The following is a 15,832-nucleotide window of genomic DNA, read 5'->3' on the forward strand; positions in this document are numbered from 1 at the left end:
CCACCTGGAACTAAACCTTGGTGACAGGTAGAGCTCCCAGCAGGGGAAGGAAAGCTAATGAGGAAAGGCATGCCTGCCAGTGCAGCTTAGCTCCAGCCACTGCTCTGCAGTGAAAAACTGGTGCTGGGGGTACAGTGGTGCTGGAGGTGTGATGGGCCTGGGCAAGAAGCTTTCAGCAATGTGCTTCTTTTCCACTCCTCTTGCATTCTCTTCCCATCAGCTAGAGTTCAGTCCCTAGCTGTTTGTGTTGTAATTTCGTTTTAAAACTCCTCATTTAAGCTAAGCACCCTCCACCACCAACTTGTGATTAAAAAATGCTTGGTAAATTAACCTAAAAACAGGGCTTACATGTCTCTCAATCCCCTTAGTAAGAAGGAAAACTGGGACAGTGTGTCCTGGACATCGGAAATGCCCTAAGTTAAAACAATGTGGATCATCTTTTAATGCAAAAGTAGTCCTTGGAAATATCTGTATGTGAAAACCAATTTTAGTGGGTTTTTAAGACTAAATTCTGGTCTACATTTCAAGAAAATCATAGCCTTGGCTTCAGCACGAAGGAGTGGGATGGGGCACAAGGTGTTGGTGTTGGTGTTGGGACAGGGCGTGGCACAGGGGCTGTGTGTGTGTGACTGGCCTTGCAGAAAACCCTCAGACCCCTCAGCCACCATCGGGCTGCAGGCTACAGCCATCCCTGCATTTCCACCCCCTGTATGGGCACAGCAGGGTGTCCCTGGCTTCCCTGCATCCTCCCAGCCCCTGTCGGCATCCTCGGCAGCAGCACCGGGCTGGGGGAGCAGCACTCCCTGAAGCCAGCACAGGCACAGCAAGACTCCTGCTCTCAAAATGGACAGGAGAGGAAAGTTGGCTGCTCTCTTTTTCTTTTTCACTAGCACTCATTTCTCCCCTTTTTTGCACTGGCTGTATGAAACTGAGGCAGAAATTGGTGGTGCCTTTATGACACTTCAAAATTTACTTTTGCTACATCTGATTTTTAGTAGAAAGCAGGCACCTCTGTTGTTTTGTAATGGAAGTCATCCCTTTCCCTGCTTCAATCCCTGCTAAAAGCTTCAGCAAGTGATTGCATTCACACAACTAAGATTTGACAGGGCTTCCTGTCTCTGCTGCAATTTCTGTGGCTGCTGTCACCTTTTATTATAGATCCAGGAAAAGCCCCCGGTGCTCCATACACTGAAATCATGCAAACATCTTTGTCCTTCATTTTCCTTTAAGACTTCAGTGTTCTTTTCCTCTGCAGGCCACAAGTACAATCTCTCCTTCTTGCCTTTCTGCCCTGTTTATTGTATTAGAAGCCAACATTAGACTGGTCTCCTTAGCCTTCTTTTTTATCAAGATAAGGTGTCAAATCCAAGAGTTCGCATTTAGTCAGTGACCTCACGTGTGTGGTTCAGGCCCTTAAAACAAGAGTTTATATGGTGTCACACCACAGAAAATTGCATCTGCAATCAGGATTTCGTATCCTGGGACACTTGAAGTTATCAAAGGGAATAAGAAATGAAATGCAACAAAAATTTCTGTTGTTCCTCCCTTGGATACGGAGCAAGCATCTTATGCAAGATCAGTATTCAAGGTGTTAATTGACAAATAAGAGTGGATTTTTGACTGTTGTGTTTCTGAGTGATGTCATGCCACTCTCCTGGATAATGATACATTATGGTGCAATGGTATATTAACTATTAAATAGTGACAAAGGGAAACAGTGGAGGATTTAATTTTTTTTTTTTTAATCAAACTACTGGTAATTGAAAAGGAAGTTTTACTTCAGGAACGCTACCAGAAAAGCATTATACTAACAGGTATTGCTCAATTTTCCTCAGGTTGTTAACTCATACTATAGGTAAACACTGAGTATAGTTGGCTGCTGAGGCATTTTATGCAGAGACAAGTTTTAAAATACGTATTTTAAAATACTTTGGGGTTTTGCTTACCAGAAAATGTAAAGCTGCAGGCAGCAGATGCAATCAACTATGGATGTAAACATTAAAACTGAGATCTGTTTGGTTACCTCCCTAGCCAATTTCCATTCCTCTGAATGGGCAAAAATGTCATTGGGATTGATACAACGGGATTTTTCAAAGCTTTTGTGCGCTCATTAATGCAAGTGGCTTTTCAGGCTTATGGGGGCAATGTGTATGTGTGTTAATGCTAAAAATATGAGCTCAAGGGAAAAGCCTTAGTCTTCCATCTAACAAAGCTTTTGTGCTGGTGTTTTAACGTGGTTTGGGTGGAGTTCGTTTTGCCCCTTAAAAGTCTTTCCTTGATTGATTAATTGGTCAAGAATGGTATCAACACATACAATACAGATGTCTATATTCTTTGCAGTGCACAGAATATACGCAGAGTATTTGTGGGTTACTTGAAGCATCTTACAATGTCAAAGCTAGTTAGGTAACAGCTTACCATAAAGAAAATTTAAAGTACTGTAGGGAAATGCCATAATATATGTGGATTATGCATAGGTTAAGTAGAAAACCATGCTAAGATCAAGTGAGGATATGTGTCGAATTTCAGCAGGTTAAAGAGAATGAAGTGTTTTCAGAACACAGAGAGCAAGGAAATTCCTGAAGCTCAGACAGCAGCTTTGCAGAGCAGCTTCAGGTTCCCTGTTGTTGATTATCCCTTTGCCAAATACGTGTTAACACACTGTCATTTATCTTATCAAAGTATCAGCAGGGAGAGCTGCATCACCACCAGAGATTGCTGCTGCAGCAATCATCCCCATGTGGACAGCTATTTTACACTCTATACTGCTTTACCATTTTTATTCATAATCAGCTGTTGACAGCAAACCCATTAACCGATGATGCGGGCGCTTTTGCAGCAGCAGCAGCTGCAGCCACCCTTCTGTGCTGTGCTGCTCTTCTGCAAGGCCAGGCCTCCCCCTGGCAGCAGGCAGGAATCTCCGCTGCAGCTGGCCGAGGCGAGGCGCGACGAATGACTGCAGCGATGTGTCAGCGGGGCCGACAGCACTGAGTCACGGCGCAGAGCCCACCGCCTGCTCCCGCGTGGAGCGCGGCCACCGCAGCGAGGGCTTGTGCTGTCTCCTGCCGCCGAGATCACATTAAAGCTCGCACAGAGATGAGTTACGGGATTTACCAGAAAGGCAGATCTCTAGCAGCATTCCGTACATGAGCAGTGGCTGGGTGTAGATGCTTCTGTTCCCACAGGCTTTTGGTGCAGAAGCTGTCTCATCTGCTAAATGTGTTGGTGGTAGAGCCTGTGCTGTGCATTAGGCATGAGGCTTGGATGCTGCTTAAAAGCTGCTTCAAAGCCACAAGTCAGCAGAGAATTTGGTTGCTAGGATTTAATTTTGCAGTGGAATTAAGGGAACCGTACCCACCAGGTTGCGTTTTTCGTCTTGGAAGTGGTGAAAACTGGCACACGGATTTTTGCCCTGTAGCCCATCTACTTCACCCCTTCACAGGGAGCACTCAGCCTGTTCTGCAGTCTGACGAAATAAATGCAATAAGCTTCATGCTAAGCCCTAGGTAAAGGTGTAAGTCATACTTCGTTCATACCTGGTGCTACCTGGGTCACTGGAAGAATCTCACCCAATTAAAATTTTTAAAAAAATAAAATGGAAATGCCATCATCCCTCCCCTCCCGATCCCCTGCCAAGGCATATCCAGTGCACAGCCCGTGTTCCTGAGAACAATCTGTTCTCACAGCTCCTAAACACAAGAGGAGCACCCGAGGCTGGGTTGCTGCCAGGACTGATAAGATGCGTGGAATGAGTGATCCCCATGGGAAAACAGCCCTCTGGGGGGTTTCAGGGGAACTGGCTGCCTCCCTCCTCCTCTCTCCCACACACCTGATTGTTTTGCAGTGTTCACAAAGCATATTTGTGTTTGAGTGTCTCTGCACATGAAGGCCTACTGTTATTCCAATTTACTTTTCATTTTCCCATGCAATCCTTTACTAACCTATGACAAGGGAGCCACAAGATGGCTGCTGTTACTGCTACAAGCCTGTGCATTTTGTAGGGAGAGGTAGGTACCTCAGGTTTCTTTCCATTTTAAAAAATTGATCTCAGATTAAAATTTGACATATAAAATTTGAGTCTGAAGCCACGACAATAAGACTCAAATGTGGAACAAGTTTGCTTTTCAAGATTCATTCAAAGCTTCCATGAAGAGAATGTAGAAATTGTTAACATTCTCAGATCCTTGCACTATACTATAGTAAAAAATGAGGTACAGGGGCTTTTTATACTCATCTCTACTGCAGGTTAGATTTGCATGTTGAAGGGGTACAATGCTGAAGTTTCTGAAGAAAGCTGACATGAAATTCTGCTTCTCATCACTAGAATCCCACTGAAGGTTTTAGGCACTTAAGCTTGTTTTGCATAATTTTCATGCCTCAGCCTTGAAAGACACCATCCCTGGCTGCCCAGCTTCTCTCAGTTTCCAAAGTTATATGAAACCCCTGACTCCAGCGGCTCTAACTCACTCTTTCTTAGCTTACTGGAAATTGAAGCTTGCCTTTCTAAGGTACTGTATCTAATGAACAAGAGGGGAAGGGAAGGACCAAGTTAAAGGTGTGTGGTGGTAGAATAGGGAGCTTTGGGTTCTTCAAGGGGCCAAACTGGTAATCAGTTTCTAGATAAATTGTGTGATGAAGCATTCCTCAAGATATATATTGCGTGTGTGATGTTGCTCGCTGACTAAAACATGTCTTAGAGTTGTTTTAGTTTCAGTGTTTAAAATTCATATGAAGAGGCACTGAAAATAGTTTACAGCTCAGTTGCCTCTCTGATTTGTATCAGGCAGGAAGTATAAGGTTACTCTTGGGCACCTCTATGTTTTATTCAGTAGGCACTGTCTTGCCTGTTGTTATTCTGAGGTTTGAGTATAGACGTAGGAATTATGGGCAATGCTGGAATATTTTAAATTATTTCTCGTCATTCAGTGACCTTCAGTTCCATGGGCTCAGGTTATGCCCTGCACTGTTGCTTGGCCTCACCTTAGGCTGTAAATCTTGTGACACAATAGCCTTGATCTCCTGTTGACTGATTGAGAGCAGAAATACGACAATTTATTTTTCATACATTAATATTCAGGGATATGTTATTTCCTAGGTGTTAACAGCACAGAATGAAATAATTAACTCTTTGCTTAAATGCAATCCCTTCAACTTTATACAGTGTCACATTATGTGATAGTTGTAACTGAAGCTTGATTGATTGATTGATTGATTGATTTTTAAAATGAAGGAAAATATGGAGGGCAGTAAGTTGAGCTTCTCTCTTCTGCTCATGTTGCTCTTGGTGCAAGATTGTCTAACTATTCTAGGCTCCCAATTCAGAGCTCAGGGTTGTCTTCTGTCACAGATATGAGGCTGTTTCTCTTGCTACAATGTGCTTTGAAGATGCCTCAGCTATGCCAGTGGTAACAATTCCATAGGGATGATTTGTTCCTTGAGAGGCGGTTACCAGAAGATGTAGTGCTTTCTTACCTTAAGTCTTTTCTGTGATGGTCAGAGTGTTTGTCTGAGGAATGGTCCAGGATCTAAGACAGTGCTTATGCAGGTGCATCTTAGCTGAACATCTCTCTAATTTCCAGCTACACAAGCAAGTGGAATGCAAGTGGCACAAAATGGGAGTTTGGATGCTGCATCTACTACGGGATCTTTTTCTTCTGCAGTCTCTACAGAAGGAAGCACTTCTGCTTCTGGAACCTCAGGTAAGTCTCAAAAAAATACACTTTCTCTCTCTATATAAGCAGTTAAAATGATGCAAATAATTTTGAGTCTTTTCTTCTTTTGCTATGCTTCGTTCTGGAATGAGGACCACATCTTATTCATGCAGGGTACACTGTGTCCATGTCATCTAGCCCTGAAGTTCTGTTGAGTGATGGGTGAACTTCCAAACATTCAGTTGAGATATGTGGTGTCATTACAGGAGGATATAAATTACAAGTAATAATAGTGGTCTTCATATATGCTGTGTGAGGTCATTGTGTAGCATTGACTGTCAGAGGAGGTCATTAAGATAAATTCTCTGTCTGCAAGGCAGAGGAGACAAAGGAGAAAATAGCTATAATTTTTGCAGTTGTTAAAAAAATCTGGAGAGAAATTTAATGCATATTACCAATTAAATTATGTTGTTCAAAGTACAACGTGGTCACATGCAAGGTCAAAAATATATTAATTCTTCCCAACTCCAATTTGATTTTATTGTTTTTCTGGATGTGTTTTGGTGTATGTATTCACTAAGAAACCCTGTGGTGAATGCAGATCCCAGGTCATATGAATGATCATCTGTTATGCTTCCAGCTGGCTTAGCTTGTCCTAGGTTTTTTCAGGTCTTCTTAAGGTCTCTTGGGCCTTCACTTCATTTAGTACTTACTCTTAGCTACATGTGTGTAAATCCAACAAGGATGCTGTCATTGTTTGAATATACCTACTATTATTATTATTGTTTAACATCCTCCAAGGGATACAAGACTCTGTTTACAACCGCTGGATTGTGTTTGTGGGAGATAAGCATGTGTGTGTACTGTGATTTTTCTCATAAAGGATAGATTTGGATTTGAAAGTGGAGCAGTATCATATGCTCAGTATGCATTGAAATGCTTAGAAGCATGGAAAAAGATTATAAGCATTTTAAGGAAGTTAAAGTCAACTCAAGGCCAGTGATTCAGAGAGAATTCTTTGCAATTATTTCAATAAGCCCATTCCCCATAGTGCACATACTGTGACCTGGGTTACTTGGCTTTCCTATTAGGTTTCATGTCTTGTGGCAAATACAGGCATAGTATGGCAACCTCACCATTGGTGTACTGCAATAAAACAGTAAATTACAACATTTTTAATTAAAAGGTCTCTCACACAGGTAAATTCTCCAGGTTAAAATTAAATTGTAATGCATATCTGACTATGTATCATGTACTGAATTACCTATTATGCTGTGTATACAATTACATTTTACATTTAAAATTCATCAAGAAAGTTTTACAACCTTCCTGGTGTCTGTTTGCAAAAGTCATCATCTTACTCAGCTCACTCTGCTGTAAAACCAATAAATCTTCTAGAGCTCAGAGACTACCCGAGATGCCAGAACTATAATTGCCTGGCTGAGACAGAAAGAACCTATCTATCCAGGGGAAGTCAGTCTAGGTATCATTGGCATAGCCAGTGCTCCGAGTTCCCATAAAACTGCCATTTCAAAATCACTTCTGCCCACAGCAGGATTTCCACACTATCACCTTTCCTGTCTCCTCACAGCACCAGCTCCTTGCTTCTTTCTTGAAGCTTGTATATGCAAGAAATCCCCTTTCTCACCCTGATGTGTTAGGTAGCTTATCCCAAACGGTTACACCTCAGACCACCCTTGCTCCCTTATTCTCTGTATGTGTTAAAGGCTTTAAGAAAAAATATTTTGGTTCCTTCTAAACAGATCCCTTCTCCTGTGTGCAATTGCTCAGGCCCAGGGGAAGCCATATGCTGCACCCTGATAACTTTAAAGCAATGCAAGTGTGAAGCCAGTTGTTTCATCCTGTGCTGAGGCTGGAGGAAATGCCACCTCTCTCCCTGCCATTCGATTATTTATTGCTGGGTCTCCAGAATTTTGCATTCAGGGGCTTATATAGGGACTAGATGCCTTTTGTTCACCAGAGTAGAGGCTGGTGTGTGCCAAGGCTGCAGCCCGTGGGAGATACCTTCAGCTTGCAAGCTATGCTATCTGAGCCACATCTTCTGTGTGGGAGCTCAAAGGAAGACAAATTAATGTGAAATGGATCCAAACCAGAACACTTCTATTTGGTATGCCCAACCAAAATAATTCAGCTGGCTAAATATGTTTAGTTTTGAGACCATTTTCCATTTTTAAAAAAATGCCATTTTGGTGAAAGTTTCCTTTCTTGATGCAGAAAAAGGAGAAAGCACACTTTGCAGAGAAATTTCCAATCATCCATATCAAAAGATCAGGGTGTGGGAGGAGTGCTACAGAGAGCTGGAGAGCGACTGAGATGAGTGGGGGAGCTGAGGAAAGAACTGTAGGAAGCTGTAGGAATATCAGAGAACGGTATTGCTGTATTAAAGGAGATTGAAAGCACCAGCCACAGAGGAGGTGCTGCGTAGTGCTCACCCAGGCTAGAGGGGGCAATCAGGACTGTTTTTAGCAAAGAGAGCAACCTGCATGCGTGCCATTGACACAGGCACTTCTTTAACTTTGGCTGTCATGTGTAATATACCTCCCACTCCTTCTCCACCTCCACAGAGGATTGCTTGCTAATATTTAATTTTCTCCTTCTGTTTAATTAATGAAACGTTGGAGATTAGAGTCTAAATACATCTGAGAAACTGCAAGTATTGTGGCTTTTTATTCTGTGATCTAAACAACAAAAAAAAAAAATCCATAAAGCAGTATGAGCTTAAGTTCACTCAGCAGGGTGGTAAGATTAAATGATCTATTATAATAAACTGTCAGATGAATCAACCTGCTTCATCTATTGATATCTTTATTGCACTCCTCCAATTATAAATCCTACTCACTTGATTCACAGGAGGCATCTCCCTAAGAAAAATTTTTATGAGTAAGACTAGTAGGGTTTGACTCTTTCTGTACACAAACTGTAGGAACTCTGGAAAGTGATATTAGATAAAAATTACCCACCATATCTTCAGCTCCTTCACAAAGAGAGAGACACAAAAATAGAAGTTTCTGGGAGATGGAAAACATAGCAAAGCCTCAGTTAACACTATTACAGGTCTATGGTGTGGTCAGGGCAAGAAAGCCTTTTTCAAGTTTTTAATTTTGCTTTGATTTATACTGTGGTATCCCCTCTGAGTAATCAGCCAAATTTATTCGTTTGTTTTGCCAGTGAACACAGTTGGATATGGCTGCACTCCAAAAAACAGAAGTAGCAAACTGCAGGGTATCCAGGCTGCTTAGGTAGCAGTTGTTGGAGAACAGAATAGGGAGAGTTTAGTTTTTGGTCTCTTTCTCCATCTGTCAAACTTCTCACCAGTGCTGAACTGACTCAGGCAGGTAATTTCAAATAAAACCATGGTCAGGTGCCAAATTTTTTATCCTTGTCCTCCTTACTGCACAAGGAGGTAACCTGCACAGCCAGTGTTGCACACCTCACTTTTCATGATGAATCTGGAAATCTTCCCAAATTATTTATGCAGAGCATCTTGCTTGCAGACCCAAAGGACATAGCAAACTCTATACAGGCAGCTAGAGCAACTACAGTAATTGTTACCCAGTGAAATGCTGCTTTTCCTTCTGTCCTTCTCTTTCTGGAGAACAGCAACATGTGAGGCCCCCCCAAAAAGGGCACTGGATGGTTATTTAGAAAATGCAAACTGAAAGCACCTGCTGAATCACTCCGATAAGCCCAGCTTTGTTTGCATGGCAGGATTAAGCAATCTCTGAACAGAGGGTGAATTGGTGCCTTGCTTGCGTACTGGAGACAGGGAGAGAGAGGAAGGCATGAGAATTTTCTGATTTAATTTTTCATGCTCTAGCAAAACCTGGGTGAGATACCTTTCAGAAAGATGCTGGTAGTTTTATGGTGTGTAGGTGTGTGCAGTTGTTAAAAAATAACAGAGGCCCAGAAAGAGAGGGCAGGGGATGCTGTCATGTTTCCTACCTGGGGTAATTTCTGCTGTCTAGGTTTATTGAAGTGGCAAGGTCTGGCCAGGATGGCTGCATGGCTTTCGGTTGTGCCTGTGGGTGCTGAAGCATGTCCCACAGCCCCTCCTGTTTGCTGAGCCTTATGTCACCTGCATTCAGGTTTGACAAGCCTTAAATCTTTGGGGTGAACTTGGGTGACAGTCTTGGGCTTCATATGCTTTTTCTATTTATTTATTTGTTTTACTTTGAGCCAAGATGCTTCACCTTGTTTGCAAGAGTGAATGCAAGGGAAAATGTATAATTATGTTATAATGTTCTTTCAAAGGAAAGTTCCACAGACTTGAGAGAGAGGTTCAAAGTCACTTCACTGAGAAGTGACCTATTTGTAAGAGCTGACAGTCTTCTGCCTTTCTCCAAGAATATCCACACATAGGGCCTTACAGTTTGCTAGTTTGACCACATCCTGTGTGATCGCGTGGTATTTTTATCATGGCATCCCACGTCTTACAGGCTGAAGGAAAGGCAGTATTCTGGTAAGCAGCAATCATGTCATGTTAGGATGTTTCCTTAATGCCAGGTATGTGTTCTGCTGCATTCTGTACTCTGTGTTGTTCCTTTGACAAGCGGTTTATTAACTTCCTGAAAGCTTTTGCTTGGTTTTGTTGGTAATGTTGCCCAAACATGCTACAAATGTTGCCTAATGATTTATCACAGAGATCCTCTTTGAGCACAGTGATATTGCTATTTGCAGATGGATTGATGAGACGACAAAAACCTTAGGAAAACAGTCTCCTCTGCATTCTAGGAAGCCAGGGTGAGGTAACTGTGTATATTCAGGATACTTAGCATTACAAATATTTAGTATGTTCAAGAAGAGCTCTTACTGCTGACTTTTAAGTACTTAGCTTTTTAACCTAAACATACTTTTCATGAATGTTTGTGATTAAAATGCAGTTAAAATCTTGTCACATGTACTACTAGCAAAAGCAGTTATTTGCACCCCAGTGGCTGAAGTGATCCATGGTTTTAATTGGGCGTAGAGGGAAGGAAAACGAGCAGCATTCTGGTTTTCAAAGAGTATATTCACAGCAATAGAATAATGCGCGTTACAGCTCTGCTGGTAGGAGCTGTCTTTGTGCAAAGCATCAGTCCATAGCTCAGAAAGTGCAGTGACGGTGTAAGAGTGGATTTGTACTCCCTGGGGAACCTGGTTTAGAGGGGCACTGCAACCTGGGCACTCAGGGGAGAGGTTTAATGCTTGCCTGGAGTTACAGCTGCCTTCATGATGTTGCCTCTGTGATCCCCCAGCCTGGCACAGCTGGGATGTGGAGGCCACACTGGTGGGTCATATCCTCCCATGGAGCTCTTGGGACAGGGTCAGAGGCACCACTCCCCCACAGATGCTCTGGCAGCACTGAATAGACCCAGTGAGGGGAACTTCTAAAATGTTCTCTAGCCTTGAGAAAGGTAACCAAATGCTATGATTTGGTGCAGGTCAACAGCTGTCTGAACATGAACCAGTGTGTGCCCAGGTGGCCAAGAAGGCCAATGGCATTCTGGCTTGGATCATGAATAATGTGGCCAGCAGGACCAGGGCAGGGATTTTCCTCCTGTACTCAGCACTGGTGAGGCCACACCTCAAATCCTGTGTTCAATTTTGTGCCACTCACTTCAAGAATGACACTGAGGTGCTGGAGCATGTCCAGAGAGGGGCAATGCAGCTGGGGAAGGGTCTGGAGGGAACTCCTATGAGGAGCAGCTGAGGGAGCTGGGGGTATTTAGCCTGGTGAAAAGGAGGCTCAGGGGAGACCTTATCACTCTCCTCAACTGCCTGAGAGTGTACTCTGGTGGGTGTTGGTCTCTTCTCCCAGGCAACCAGGAACAGGACAAGAGGAAATGGCCTCAAGTTGCATGAGGGGAGGTTCAGGTTTGATATCAGGAGGAATTTCTTCTTAAAAAAAGTTGTCAAGCATTGGAATAGGTGGAAGGTGGTGGAGTCTCCATCCTTGAAGGTGTCCAAGAAACAACTGGATGTAGCACTTAGTGCCATGGTCTAGTTGTCAAAGTGAAGATTGGTCAAAATTTGGACTCCGTGATCTTGGAGGTCTATTCCAGCCTAAATGATTCTATGATTTATAGCGCAAAAGAATGAGTGGCTGCTGAGGATATATAATGCCTGAGGTATTTTTTCCCCTGGTAGCTCCTGTAATCCAGTGTGAAAGGTCTTACCAGGCAGGCCAAGTGTCAGTCACTTGTCCCTTGCAAAAGACAGTCAGTCTTGTACAAGCAGATAAATATTTTGCAGCCAGTTCACACAGGTGGATATTCTCAAAGACAGAGAGGAGTTAGGTGCTTGTCTCCCTTTGACTTGAAGAGATTCAATGCAATGTAATAAAAGTCCTTATGGGAGTGATGGTTGTCCACAGCTGGCCTACGAATGTGAGGTGTTCACAGCTGCCCTAATTTCCAAGCCTGCTACAGTCTAGACACACAGAAACAGCAGCATGCTAACAAAAAATATGTGTTGTGCCCCAAAAACTTGTGAAGTAGCTGGGGGAAGCTGACAGTAGTGAGACAGTAAGCATCGTGCCCAGTGCTCTGTAAGGTCAATTTCTTCCTCATTACCAGTGCCTCTTACTCCTGCTGCTGGGCAGTCTGCTAGGCAAAAACACCAAGGTAATAAACAAAGATTTATTTTTAAAGGCTTTTGTGACTCTTGAAGATATGTCTCAATTAGTTTCTTTTATTAAAACACTTACTTCTCAGTTAAAGGTCAGCTATTCATTCCCAGGCACTTACTTGGTTTTGGAAGGAGGAGTTCTTTAAGAATGTATCAATTAATTCAGGATTTTCTTCTCTTGAGCAGAATAACAACCTAGCATAGGCTGGGCTTCGGATTCTGCTCCCATCTATAAGTGATGTCACAGCTCAGACTTTCTGGGCTTGGGAATGGTGTTGGCATGTTGCTAGAGCCTGCCAGTTTGCATGATGTGAAGACTCTGGATGTCTAAAACAGATACTAACAAAACTATTCCTTCTGTTTTATTGCAGGCCTTCCCGTGAGCTCTCCAACAAGTTTAACAAGTAAGAGCAATATAAGGGTTTGCTCTATGCACACCAATGAAAAAAGGCTGGTGTGGGTGGGAAAGGGACAGTCTGAGGAAAGGAAATGTTCAGGGAGCAAGAAGGATCTAGGGGAATAATGAACCTGACACACAGTACAGAGAAGCAGAAAAGTGATGTTCAGCTTGTAGCATTGAGTAACTTGGCTGTGATTTCAGCCGAGTACCATGTTGGACTAGCAGATACTGGAATGCTAGCAGATACAAAAAAAATCAGGCCTGGCATATTACATGATGCCATGGGAAGCTGATATAAATAGAGTGTTTACCAAGGCACTTGTTCTTGCCAGGCTCTCATTCCTCACCCTGTAGTTAGAAGCAACAAGTCCCAGAGTAAGGCAAGTTTCCTGTGCTAATGAACCTGTATTGTCCTATTTTCCTTTCTCTGGGCTTATCAGGAAACAGTCTCTTCTGTACTGGTCTCTGCAGTTCTTGCTGCCGCTGCCTGCAGAATCTTGGCACTCCTATTACCATGATGGATGTATTTCTCCAATTCATTTTTATTCTGATCCCAGATTATTCCATAACTGGAAAATACCTTTGAGATCCAGAGAAACTAGACAGGATTGGCTGACTTGTGAGACTTTAATGAAAGAAGTGGGGAAATGAGCTTAAGGTTTTAGTTCCTCACTCTATTTTGTTCAGTACTGTTTCTTTTCAGCTGTCATGTTTCTTATTGATGGTCACAAGTAGTTAAAATGCTGACCTATGGTTTTTTCTTTCCTTGATTACTCACATCTTGGTCAATTAACACATAACCAGGAAAAAAACACAGTGGATTTCAGTCCTCAGTTTTTCTCCTGAGGAGGGGCACACATCTCCTGCACAAATGCAGGGATGCATATTCCTGTTTTTCAGTGCAGTTTGTTTCTGTTGACATTTCCAGTCAGTATCCAGGGTAACTCATTGCTGTGATAATTGCCTGCTTGCCCTCTATATCATGTAGTATAATAGATAAGGTAAAAAAAAGGCAGTAGTATTTCCTTGGGAAATCTGAAGCAATCACATGGAATTAAGAATTCATAGGAATTATTTTAGTCACTTGATGATGGCTCAGTTTCCAACCTTACATTATCACCCCTCAGCAAACAGGCACCAAGGGAAAAAGAATTTCTACTTTAAAGAAACAGTCATTTTTCAGAGATAAAGTCTTGGGCAATGATTGTTTCCTGCACTATAGCATCAGAATGTCTCAGTTATGACTGTATTGTTTAGGCACCACACAAACACTTAGTAAGTGATAATTTTTCCCCAGGAGGTTTCTGACTGTGTCCAGACAAATAAGGGTAGAAGAGTGGGGAAGGGGGAAAGAAAACAACCACAAAAACATTTTTTAATAGTGGGCATAAGTTTAAAATCAGTTTTGCAAGGAAGGGGAATTCCTACACGGTTGGGAAAAACAAACCTTATTTGTTACTGTAACTCCATGGATTAGAGTTACAAGTACTGCCTATACAAAAGTTTCTGTAAAAACAGGGACATGTCTTTCAGAGACTTAGTAGAGCAAAATTGTATTCTAGACCTCAAAATGGCCATAAGAAATTGGTTTTAATGACTTAACTAATTTCATAGCTTCCACCCAACAATTTGAGCCCTCTTCTGTTCTTTGGAAGAGGAACCATGCGATCCTACAGGTGTGGGTTGTGAGTAGGTACCTGAGTAACAAAACCTCAATGGCTGTTAACCATGTTCTCACCACCTTTATATGGAGTTATAACCTCTGCTAGGACCCCTTTTCAAGAGATCACCTTCCCCAGATGCCTTTGTTTGAGAGCCACTTCTGATATTTAGCCAAGCAATGGAAATGCTTGACCTTGCATCACATCTGTCCAGCCAGTCAGCTCCTTCAGTGGCAGTGAGCACTTGTCTGCTCAAGCCTCCATCCAATATGGAATGCAATCCCATGTGTTATACATTACACCCAGGGAAACACCGATATATGCAGTTTCTGTTTTCTCTCTGGAAGTTTAGTCATTGTTTTTTCATAGGCTGTATGCAGCCAGGTAATAAATATTTTGTGTTGTTGATACCTGACTCAAATTCACATTAGCACCTGAAGGTAGAAATGTATTCCTTTAAATCCAGCCCTAAAAAATGTCCCAGAGGCTCACAACAGTCATTGGTCTCTCCAAATGTGGCAGAGAGCAGGCACATTCATATATAACAACACTCAAGAAACTTGCTATCTACAAATATTGCACCTCTTTGGAATTCTTCATCTACTATTAGCACTTTTTTTTTTTTTTTTAATTAGCAGTGAATATTTTGGTCTTTCTTCTGTTGGAGACAGGTCTAATTTTCACTCTCTTTCATGTTTATTTACTTGTTAAAAGTTCTTTTCAATGTTGAACAGTACCATAACCTCCTCAAAGTGAAAAACTTTGTAGCTCACAACCTGTAAGTGGACAAGCAGACAATCCTAGGGAGATCTGCACCCATACAAAGTGTGTGTTTCTTCTAGGCCATGCTAGATAAACTTTTCCACCCCTCTTGTCAAGTTTTCCAAGTATTATTTAGAAGAAATATAGATGTGAAGCACCAAGTTGAAGCTCCAGAACTGGGGACACAGAAGTTGCTTTGGGAGGGTGATTTTTCAGAGGGAGTTGTTTGGGGAATTCTGGCAATACATGTTTACCTGAAAGGCAATATTTCTTTTGCATGTCTAGCTTCTGGAAATCCTAAAAGCAGTTCTGGAAACCAGACTCAGACAGGGAGTGATATCCGCTATTCTAGTGAGTATTCTTACTTAACTGTATGGCTTTTGAGTTTTGAGCTGGCCACTTTTGCTTTTGATGAGTGATTGGCACAGCAGACAAATTAAACTGGCATTTTTATTTGTAGCCTTACTGGACTTAAGCCCTATTACAAACCATTTAAATGCTGGTTATAAAACTCCTCTCAAAGAAAAACAGAGCTTGGTAAGTTTACACCGCTCTCACTGTAGAGCAGCACAGGATTGATTCAGAGTGGTAAAATTGAAAAAAAAAAAAGAAAAAAAGAGAGAAAAAGAGTCATCCCCTGTGAGAGAAGACACAAGGGAACATACAAAAAAGTTGCTCATATACATGTTGTACATATTATATGAGTGTGTTGTTGTGAATGTATGATACAC

The 15,832-nt window shown here is 42.1% G+C and overlaps 1 protein-coding gene across 1 annotated transcript in view; it reads left to right on the forward strand.

Moving 5' to 3' along the window:
- The window catches only part of EMCN (endomucin), a gene marked incomplete at its 5' end in the record, with an annotated part of 53,003 nt that overhangs the window by 20,377 nt on the left and 16,794 nt on the right, over window positions 1-15,832 (forward strand). Inside the window, 3 exon segments of the mRNA XM_082281319.1 lie at window positions 5,580-5,699; window positions 12,650-12,682; window positions 15,387-15,452. Of these exon segments, the coding sequence (XP_082137445.1) occupies window positions 5,580-5,699; window positions 12,650-12,682; window positions 15,387-15,452 (219 nt within the window).

The sequence above is a fragment of the Coloeus monedula genome, assembly GCF_965178545.1.
Source record: "Coloeus monedula genome assembly, chromosome: 5".
NCBI classification, from domain to species: Eukaryota; Metazoa; Chordata; class Aves; order Passeriformes; family Corvidae; genus Coloeus; species Coloeus monedula.